Below are 10,695 nucleotides of genomic sequence, written 5' to 3'. Positions count from 1 at the left end.
CCTATTTATAAATATACTTTAATATAAACCTAAGGAAAATGAATCTAATGTAGATCATGACTAGGAGATTACAATTCATCGTGTACGAATTCATCATCAGAATCATCGTCACCGAATTGGGCTTCATCAGCACCACCGGTGCCACCTCCATATAATTTAGAAGTAATTGGGCTTGCAACATCGATTAATTTTTGCTTTTGTTCTTCAAACTCTTCCGAAGTAGCAGAGTCGTAATTATCTTCTATAAATTCTAAAGTTTCTTTAATGGCATCATCTAAGGTTTCTTTGTCATCATCGTCTAACTTGGAGCCTAAACCGTTTTCAGATTCATCTTTAACTTGCCCCTTTAACATGTGGGCATAGTTTTCTAAAGAGTTACGCGATTCAATCTTGGCCTTTAATTCTGAATCTTGTTCGGCATACTTTTCGGCTTCTTCAACCATTCTGTCAATATCTTCCTTAGATAATCTACCCTTATCATTAGTGATGGTGATAGATTCGGACTTACCAGTACCCTTGTCCATAGCTTCGACCTTTAAGATACCATTGGCATCTAAGGAAAAGGTGACTTCAATTTGAGGAACACCTCTTGGAGCTGGTGGAATACCAGTCAATTCGAACTTACCTAACTTGTTGTTGTCCTTGGCCAATGCTCTTTCACCTTCGAAAACTTGAATCAACACGGTTGGTTGGTTGTCGGCGGCGGTGGAGAAAATTTGGGACTTCTTGGTTGGGATAGCGGTATTTCTCTTGATCAAGGTAGTCATAACACCACCAGTGGTTTCAATACCTAAGGTCAATGGGTTGACATCCAATAACACAATGTCGTTAACACCTTCTTCACCAGATAAAACACCAGCTTGAACAGCAGCACCGTAGGCGACCGCTTCATCTGGGTTGATACCCTTAGATGCTTTCTTACCGTCGAAGAATTTTTCTAATAATTCTTGAACCTTTGGAATTCTGGTAGAACCACCAACGAGAACAATATCGTCAACGTCAGTCTTCTTAACATTAGCATCCTTCAACACTTGTTCAACTGGTTTCAAGGTCTTCTTAAATGCATCAATATTCAATTCTTCAAACTTGGCTCTGGAAAGAGTTTCGGAGAAATCGATACCATCGACAAAAGAGTCGATTTCAATTCTAGTGCTCATTTGCGAAGATAAAGTTCTCTTAGCCTTTTCGGTTTCTCTCTTCAACTTAGAAATAGCCTTAGAGTTACCAGAAATATCAATGTTGTGCTTCTTCTTGAAAACCTTTGACAAGTATCTAACAACCTTGAAGTCGAAATCTTCACCACCCAAGTGTGTGTCACCAGCGGTGGCTAAAACTTCGAAAACACCTCCTTCAATAGACAATAATGAAACATCGAAGGTACCACCACCTAAATCGTAAACAATGATTTGCTTTTCGCCATCAGTCTTGTCCAATCCATAGGCAATGGCAGCAGCGGTTGGTTCGTTGACAATTCTCAACACATTCAAACCGGCGATGGTACCGGCATCCTTAGTGGCTTGTCTTTGAGCATCGTTGAAGTAGGCTGGCACAGTGACAACCGCATGGGTGATCTTCTTGCCCATGTATTCTTCAGCAATCGACTTCATCTTGGTCAAAATCATTCCTGAAATTTCTTCTGGAGAAAAGGTCTTGGCCTCGTTGTTGAATTCGACCTTGACCACTGGCTTGCCGTCCTTCTTGTCAATCTTATATGGCAAATGCTTGATTTCCTTTTGTACGGTCTTGTCATTGTATTTCAAACCAATCAATCTCTTGATGTCAAATACAGTGTTCTCGACGTTCGATGATGCCTGGTTCTTAGCAGCGTCACCAATCAATCTTTCTTCTGGTGTGAATGCAACGTAAGATGGTGTAATTCTGTTACCTTGGTCATTGGCCAAAATTTCAACCTTCCCGTTCTTCATAACACCCACACACGAATATGTGGTACCTAAATCGATACCGATCACAGTACCGTAGCTTTCAGTGTCATTATCTTCACCCGCAGCGGCTAATGCTTGACCCTGGTTTGGTGTCAATAATGGCAAAATAACCGCCAATAACACGTATGCTAACGTGAATCCCGATATCCAAAAACGACTATTAACTTTTAACATCCTATAGCAGCTTTGTTAACCAATATGTAATTTTTTGAAAAAAGAAGAGCCACGTCGAATATACAATATTATATAATGTTGGAAGAGAATAATGATACGTAAACAGAACGGCTTTGTGTCATAAATATTTGCGTTGAATAGCTCTAAGAAATTCTATAGCGAAAATGATGACGTGGCAATTTTCGTGTGTAATGATGTTGAAGGTGTATGGGTGTTTTCCTCCTTGCCTTTTTGTTGCCTATATCTGAACCAAACCTAGTATGTTATTCTTTATCATTGATTGGTTAAGTTTATCATTATTGGTTAATAAATTCATTTAAATAGCTAATAATTTACTCATTGTTCCGAAATGAACCATTTTTTTCTATATTTCTCTAAATGACAAAGGTAAGTATCAGATACGGGTGCTCCCGCTTTATAACTCTCAAATATCAGAATTGCTTGATTTAGATAACTTCCGTAGTAGTCCTTTGTTTCTAAATTCGGCGACGAGATTTTATATAAACATATTGTTGCAGCCAAATACAATGAATACAAAAAATGGTATAGGAATGGACTCTTTGAGATATCCTGAGATCTGCACAAATAGATTATTTGTTCTGCTGAATCAGTGCATATGTTAATAGGAAGGTCCTCCTCATCAACAATTGTATTTATTTCGGAAAACGAGACAAGCGACTTATTAATAAGAATTTTGTAGGTATGTTGCAAAACTTCTAAGAACAAGTTGCTCAAAGATTTATTATTCGAATATCTTGCATTCGTGCTCATGTCTCTTTTCCATTTTGACAAGGCAACAGTAGCTTCGGAAACAACTTGACGTTGCTTCAAAGAGCCGGTCTCATTATTATTAAGACTGAGGAATAAAATAAATTCAGCAGAAAAACATTTTTCAAACATCTTTGTTTGCATGTCACTATAAACTATTGTATCCCTGAAGGAATCAACTGATGCTTTATTTGGCTGCGACGAATGAACAGCGGGCAATTTTACGGATATATCATTGCAATTCATGTAATGGCTCATCCCTAATATTGAGCTTCTTAGTTTATCAACCATAAAACAACACCAAAACACAGAGTCTCTAATATTCGCTTCTTCTTCTGAAATCTTTCTTTCATTCTTAAGTTTGTAATTACCAACATGTAAACCAAGATGATATGATAACGAAACGCTTCTAGAGATTGCATCAGATGCTTGAAACTCTTTGCCTTCAGTCATACTGATCATAGACAACAAAATAAGGGTTTGTACAGCAACTATTTTAGGATCGTTGAAGACCTCTTCATTCACTTGCTTAAATGAAAGAGATTGAAAATGACGAGATTCGTTTAAATTCCCATGGTTTAAAAAATAAAACGCCATAATGGCATTGATCAAAGATACGGAGGCGTAGGGACCTAATTCTTCACTAACATCGTCATAATTCAATGATTCCCAAAAAAGTTGTTCATCAATCAAGGGAAAGGTGCTACTAATATAGTCAAAAAACCAACTGAACACTTCTTTATGAAAATTATCAAGAACATCCTGAGTGTAGTGTAACTTAGGCGTCGGCTGAACGTGAACATCGAAAATAGAAATATATCTGGAGCTGGTGGGACCTTCAAACAAAAGAGTACCGTTTTGAGCAAACCCTAATTCCCATTTGCTAACCAATGACGTACCAAGAGACATCAATGGTTCGTTTGGATCGTAGGGAGCAATTGAATTAGTGGATCTCTCAGAGCATGATTCTTTAGAAACTCCTGTTTGCGTTGATGATGACGAATAAGGAGGAACTTTTTGCACAAAATCTCCAAAATGATATTTGGATAAATTCATATGCTGATCCAACCTCTCTTCCTGGACTTCGTTCTTATGATCTTGGGGTTTACATAGTTGCTCCAAAACAGCAATCCTATCCAATAATGACTTTACATAACTTTTACTAGCTGGCTTCCTATGATTTTTTACAACATACTGGCAAGTTTTATTCTTCTTAAGACATAATGAACACTTCGGAAATTGTTGATCGCATTTTTTTTTTACGCTTCTACATTCTAAGCAGGCGATATTTGCTTGTTTTGCTTTAGCTATTTTTCTTTGAGATATGGATTCCATTGGTACTACCCTTTGTGTCTCATTAAAAGAGCGTTGTAGCTAGCTTTATATTTAAGGAAAGATATTACTAAGTATGGAGCTTTTTGATATCGCACTTTTATCAAGCATATACGATATGGAAAATATAAGGGCGATTCTGTAGTTATACGAGTAACGTTAGGCCTATGCATATCTATTTACATATCTATATTTGATCTGCACTCATAATTCTTTTTCTGGATGTCATATTCAAGTGGCTCATTGATTTAATCAATATCACACCAAAGACTAATCCAATTTCTTCAAGCGAATAGTCTTTCGTTCTGGGAAGAAGAGAAATATTAGAAAGAAGCAAAGAGCAATTGAACAACAATAAAAGATATAGAATTTCCAAGAAATGTTATCAATTACTAAAGAAGCGAATATTGAAACCACAGATTAAAAATCAACAAGCAAGCGGTAACTTACAGATTCGTATTGACAGATGTAATTCCGGATTCTCTAAATAATTCAATAGAATATTGAGCTCAAGGTATTTGACGAGCTTCAGTGCTGCGAAATGAGATGGAATCTTGGAATTGCGGATGCAAATCTTACGTGAACTCTTAGTGGGAAGCATTACCACCACGCGTGAGAAAACCGTCTGCATAAAGGTAATCATAAGTACCTAGGTACTTTTTGCAGTAACTTTCTTCGTTGTTGTTACATCTCGTCCAATCAAAACAAAAAAGGATAATAGTTCCTACACCAGCTCATTGACTAAGTTTGTAACTCGTCCAATCTTTACCCATTTGAACAATTTTTCCAACAATTTCATGTCCTGGAATCATTGGGAAATCCTTTTACCCCAATGACCAGCTGATCAATGAATACAGATGCCACAGACGACATATGCTTCAATTACGATGTCTATGTCATGATCATTCAATGGCTTTGGTGATGTCCATTTTTGTTTCTCAACGGTTGTACCTTCAAATCTTTCCGGATAATATGGCATAGTGACTACCAAGATTCAAATATAAACCACTACAGTCGAAGCGTTTCAATAATGCTGGAAATATATATATATATATGTATGTAAATGATAAGCATCAAATATACGTTCCATGTAATATTAATACATTCACATTCTAGTTAATACCAATATTATCGCTTACAAAGAAATACATAATTTTGATAACTGGTTTCGCGGTGATTAAAACTCCATTACTTATTATGATGGCGGTGATTATAACACCGCTGATATGATTGACCTATTAAATTTTAATGCGATAGTAAATTTTAGAGAAACTGTGAAATCATCTCTAAAAAAGCATGCTTTCTAGTTTGAAACCTCAAATTCTTTAAAATTGCCGCATAATACTTACTAAATTTCCCCATCTAGAAGCAATTGTCGGAGTGTATTCAGCGACAATGCTATAATCAAAGTTATAAAAAGATGTATATTTCTTTCGAAAATGGATTTATCTGATAGCTTAAGCTAATTATAACATATATAATGGTATTCAATAAGAAGGTGAGTGTTATTTTTTCTCCATACCATCTTGGTCATCGTGATTACAGAGTTGGCAATGGACCAAATCGAATCAAGAAGCTAGGTATTTTAGATGAGTTGAAGACTTTAAAATTGGATATTGAACTAGTGGAAATTGAAAGAGTTGACGAGTTTGAAGGTGAAATTGGTATGAGTTTTGAAATTTTGAGAAGAATATCAAAGGTAGTTGCAAAGTGCGTTTCAGAAGACCGATTCCCGTTGGTTTTAGCTGGTAACTGTATGTCAACGATTGCTATTGCCTGTGCTATGAGAGAAAGGGATTTTGGATTTGTCTACTTCGATGCTCATGACGATTTCGAATCACCAGATGACAACGAAAACGGTTATTTTGATGCCATGGGTTTATCAATGCTACACGGTGATAGCTGGAAGTATCATACTTCCACTATACCAGGCTATAAGCCATTATCATATGACAGGTTTCTTTATGTTGGTTTACGTGATCAATCCAGCGCTCAACGTCAAAATGTTATAAATGCTGGAATGGACTTTATATTAGGTAGTTCAACAGAAAAAGTTGACTTCAATTTGGAGCTTAAACAAAAATTGAAAGAGAAAAATTACTCACCAGCTTTGGTTCATCTTGATCTAGATGTCTTGGATGAAAGTTGTGGTAAGGTTAATGATTACCCTTCTGCGGGAGGGCTCTTTGAAGATGAATTATTCGCTTGTATGAAGACTGTAAGTTTGTCTGCTAGACCTTTATCACTTACTGTTTGCTCATTTGATCCTAATGCAGGTGATGGTGACAAAATCGCCTCTATTGGTATCAAGGCCATTATGACATTCTTTGAGACTCTTATTGATAATTCAAATATAGAGTGAGAATCCATGTAGCTGTCACTTAAAAAATGTTCCTTTTAATTACAATAGTGGTTATTCAATACGTGTTTGAATCAATCTTTTCTATATATTATTAAAAAAACGACGAGTAGCTAAATTTATAGATTTCTAACACCCTAGTTCTAGTATTAAAAAAATTATTACCTATTATCTGTTATAAATGCCGATTTTCAAATTATATGTGATACTAAATACTCGCCTAGTTTTAGAGTTTTCTAAGCTTGTTCTATTTCTTTAAATTTAAGTAAATGTCCTGAGCTATTTAGGTTGGTTCTTGAATTCGCTATTCCGAGACATTTAATTTCGCAATCAATTGCCGCAAATAAGGTGGGGGGTTGGTGGAGAATGTACAAATTGTGTTCCGTTAGTGACGTCAAGGTTTTACCTATCATAAAAAAATATCTCGGATGAAGAGATATACTGCTCTGAAAATATCATTGGTTTAATGGACAACCTACACCACTGGAGTAGGTGGTAGGGATAACCATAAATCTCTCGGGTCCGATGTACGCCAAAACTATAAATAAGAAGATGATTCTCCTGGAAGAATTAACATTTATCTTGTTTATCAATACAATTATATCTATTAGATCATAATTAACAAACAAAAATAAATAAGCAAATTAAAAATGTCAAAAGGAAAGGTTTTACTCGTTCTTTACAAGGGAGGTGAACATGCTCAACAAGAACAAAAATTGTTAGGATGTTTAGAAAATGAGTTAGGTATCCGTGAATTCATTGAATCACAAGGATACGAGCTCGTTTGTACTGATGATAAGGACCCCGAACCTTCGTCCACGGTTGACAAAGAATTGCAGGATGCAGAAATTGTTATCACTACTCCTTTCTTCCCTGCCTACATCACCAGGGAAAGAATCAGTAAGGCTCCAAAATTGAAAATGTGCATTACTGCTGGTGTTGGTTCCGACCATGTGGACTTAGATGCAGCAAACGAAAGAAAGATTGCAGTTACAGAAGTCACTGGATCTAATGTAGTTTCTGTTGCTGAACATGTTCTTATGACCATGTTAGTATTGGTTAGAAATTTTGTTCCTGCCCATGAGCAAGTCATTAAAGGAGAATGGGACATTGCCGGTGCTGCTAAGGATGAATATGATTTAGAAGACAAGGTCATCGCTACTGTCGGGGCTGGTAGAATTGGATACAGAGTGTTGGAAAGATTAATCGCTTTCAACCCTAAGAAGTTATTGTATTACGATTACCAAGATTTACCAAAGGAAGCTATTGACAAGTTGAACCAAGCTTCGAAATTATTCAACGGTAAGGACAACATTGTCGAAAGAGTTGAAAACTTAGAAGATATGGTCGGGCAAGCTGATTTGGTCACTATCAACTGTCCATTACATGAAAAGAGCAAAGGCTTATTTAACAAGGAATTGATTTCGAAGATGAAGGATGGTGCTTGGTTGGTCAACACTGCACGTGGTGCTATCTGTGTTGCAGAAGACGTTGCTGCTGCTGTCAAAAGTGGAAAGTTGCGTGGTTATGGTGGTGATGTTTGGTATCCACAACCTGCACCAAAAGACCACCCTTGGAGACAAATGCAAAACAAGTACGGTGCTGGTAATGCAATGACTCCTCATGTCAGTGGTACTTCTTTAGATGCCCAAACTAGATACGCGGATGGAGTTAAAAGTATTTTGAACAGTTATTTCTCTGGAAAGCATGACTACTTACCAAAGGATGTTATCGTTATCAATGGTGACTATGCAACGAAATCATATGGTCAAAGAAAGTAAATATTTTTATATTGATGAATAATGTTTTTAAGTTTTTTTCAAATTTTCAAATTGTTGATTCAATTTTAGAATGTAGTATTTAACTTTTGAGTTTTGAAATGAACTGAATATCGGTGCAATTAGTTAAAGAGATTGTCAAAAAGATTATGTTCGAAAAATTTGTACTATAGTAGCATGAATTTAAAAATACATCGTATTACATTATATGATTTCATCTAACTATATAATTGATAAAATTATATCGTGTAAAGCTAGTCTTTTCTCAATCCTTCAAGATCTCGGAATGCTCCTTTAAGCAACGTCTCAATGCCTCAAGCTTCTTGATCGTATCGGATCCCTTGAGGTCTGAACTAGATAAGAGTGCAGAAAAAACGTCTTTGAATTGTCCCCCACATGCCCCACTTGATATTGGCTTCAAAATTTTATTATCCCACTTGACTTCTGAATCATTAGAGCCTTTTTGCAGTTTTTCATTTTTACTTCCTGCCAAGCTCGTCTTTGTTTGCTCTGCTTCCTGGTCGGATTCGATTTCAGATTTTGTTTCTGGTTCGTTTTCTTGTGGTGGAACCTTTGTACTGACTTTTCCTCTTCCCACTGCTTGCTTCTTGGCCTCATCTACTTTTTGGCTGCTTCCGGTATGCTCAGCGATTGATTTTCCTTCTTCAATTTTCTTTTTATCCACTTCATTGTCAATCTTATATATGGATGTCCAAGCAATTGCTGAAACTAATGCAGCAGCACCACCTAAGTAAATGGTGCTTCCCAGTTTTGTGCTTATGGTACGTACTGTCGAATGCGACCTCTTCGATAAGCTCAGGGCAAATTGATGTGTAACTTTGTTGCTAAAGAATCTATTCATGTCGATAATATCCACTAATATTTAGTATAATGTGCAATTAGCTTTTTATTCTATAGTAGCCAGTACGGCCATCCTATTTATAAGGTAGGATTTGCGTTTTGCAATGTTGCTATTTATATGCACTCGAACATCTAATTGCTATCACATATCCCTAATAGCAATTTCCAATCATATTAGTGTCTCGAACGGTGGTCCACCAATACAACTTCTGGGATTTTATTTTAGCCTTTATAAAAAGGGATATAGTGATATTGCCCACCGTAGAAAGTGTAACAGAAAAATTCAAATATATATAGACATAGATTGTTTCACTCGCCCATCTTATGTTACTAATGATCATTCGAGTATGCTAGTTGCAAAAATCAAATAGCAATGGTTACTCTCGGACGCTCATACAGTTGGTGCGCAGGTTATTACGTATGTTTTATTGCGTTTTGCCTAATTCTACTGCCTCACAAACTGTGTATACGTTTTCTTTGATTGATTGGGGTTGCTAACTAGTACTTGAAGGTATAAAAATTTTTGATATATAACCTATTGTAAAACTTGGCTGAATTATTCATTTATGCCCTATGAAACTAGAAAATCCAATTTCATGTATTACGTACTTAGCCAAATTTAGGAGGGTTCTCAGTAAAGTATTCCTTCAAGGTCGTAGTCTTGCATCTAGCCTGTTTGACTCCCCATTCAACCAAATCTTTTATCTGTGGACCAAAATATCAATTATCATTGATATGTTTGAACATTGCAACAAGATCATCTGCTGCTTGAGGTGGTAAGAAGCCTCTATAAACATCTTCTTGGCTATATTTCACTATTTTCCCGGTTAAGTAGCTTATTGTCTTCGCAACGTCATTCATTGAGTAAAGATTGGCTGCTGCAGAGATCACTTTTCCCTCATATCTATCTGGATCTGCAAGAATAGCGCCAACATATTTTCCGGTATCGCTCGCAATATCAACAAGAGGCACTCTTTTATCTGGATTAAGTATAAGATACCATATGTACCATCACCAAGCTGTCTTGGACCAAACTCAGCAATGAAGTTTTGCATGAACATTGCAGGAGCAAAAAATGCACTTTTGATGGGCTTACTACGAAGGTATACTGTTTCTTCTTCGGTAACAACGGTCACACCAGTTGTAACTGGTATTTCTGAGCATTGATCTCTGTAACAAAAAGTAACCGTTACAATAGTGGTTTGAATATCGGTCGAAGTAGAAGGAGCTTCATTTTGAACACTAAGAGATGAAGCCATATAGGGGAGCCAGTTGGACCTGGGGTAGAATCAGTTTCATCCGGAGTAATTTCAGAAGTTTGACCAGATGGCTTGGACTTTGTATGGTGTCCAGAACTTGCGATATCAGTGTCACAAGGTGTCGTTGGTAACAGGTCTGGTCCATAGCGATAGCCAGCACCAGCAGCCATTGACGCTAAACTTACGATAAGTGCAATATTTTCAACTCTCAATGAAAATTA

The 10,695-nt window shown here is 36.6% G+C and overlaps 6 protein-coding genes across 6 annotated transcripts; 2 read left to right on the top strand and 4 right to left on the bottom strand.

The window, feature by feature from the left end:
• Positions 1-68: 68 nt before the first annotated feature.
• Positions 69-2,117, bottom strand: KAR2 (Hsp70 family ATPase; the record flags this gene model as incomplete). The annotated part of the gene is made up of 1 exon (XM_015614360.1): positions 69-2,117. One exon carries the CDS (start codon positions 2,115-2,117, stop codon positions 69-71), a length of 2,049 nt encoding a protein of 682 aa, XP_015464817.1.
• Positions 2,118-2,453: 336 nt separating this feature from the next.
• On the bottom strand, positions 2,454-4,220 carry AC631_05530 (Zn(II)2Cys6 transcription factor; the record flags this gene model as incomplete). The annotated part of the gene is made up of 1 exon (XM_015614359.1): positions 2,454-4,220. The coding sequence occupies one exon, from the start codon at positions 4,218-4,220 to the stop codon at positions 2,454-2,456; it is 1,767 nt and encodes a 588-aa protein (XP_015464816.1).
• Positions 4,221-5,697: 1,477 nt separating this feature from the next.
• Positions 5,698-6,579, top strand: AC631_05529 (arginase family protein; the record flags this gene model as incomplete). The annotated part of the gene is made up of 1 exon (XM_015614358.1): positions 5,698-6,579. One exon carries the CDS (start codon positions 5,698-5,700, stop codon positions 6,577-6,579), a length of 882 nt encoding a protein of 293 aa, XP_015464815.1.
• A 647-nt stretch (positions 6,580-7,226) lies between these two features.
• AC631_05528 (formate dehydrogenase) lies at positions 7,227-8,357 on the top strand (the record flags this gene model as incomplete). The annotated part of the gene is made up of 1 exon (XM_015614357.1): positions 7,227-8,357. The coding sequence occupies one exon, from the start codon at positions 7,227-7,229 to the stop codon at positions 8,355-8,357; it is 1,131 nt and encodes a 376-aa protein (XP_015464814.1).
• Positions 8,358-8,619: 262 nt separating this feature from the next.
• On the bottom strand, positions 8,620-9,216 carry AC631_05527 (uncharacterized protein; the record flags this gene model as incomplete). Its single annotated transcript, XM_015614356.1, has 1 exon — positions 8,620-9,216. The coding sequence occupies one exon, from the start codon at positions 9,214-9,216 to the stop codon at positions 8,620-8,622; it is 597 nt and encodes a 198-aa protein (XP_015464813.1).
• An 886-nt stretch (positions 9,217-10,102) lies between these two features.
• AC631_05526 (uncharacterized protein) lies at positions 10,103-10,474 on the bottom strand (the record flags this gene model as incomplete). Its single annotated transcript, XM_015614355.1, has 1 exon — positions 10,103-10,474. The coding sequence occupies one exon, from the start codon at positions 10,472-10,474 to the stop codon at positions 10,103-10,105; it is 372 nt and encodes a 123-aa protein (XP_015464812.1).
• Positions 10,475-10,695: the final 221 nt, after the last annotated feature.

Source organism: Debaryomyces fabryi, assembly GCF_001447935.2.
Source record: "Debaryomyces fabryi strain CBS 789 chromosome Unknown contig00224, whole genome shotgun sequence".
Lineage (NCBI taxonomy): Eukaryota > Fungi > Ascomycota > Pichiomycetes > Serinales > Debaryomycetaceae > Debaryomyces > Debaryomyces fabryi.
This window is presented reverse-complemented; position numbering and strand designations above follow the sequence as displayed.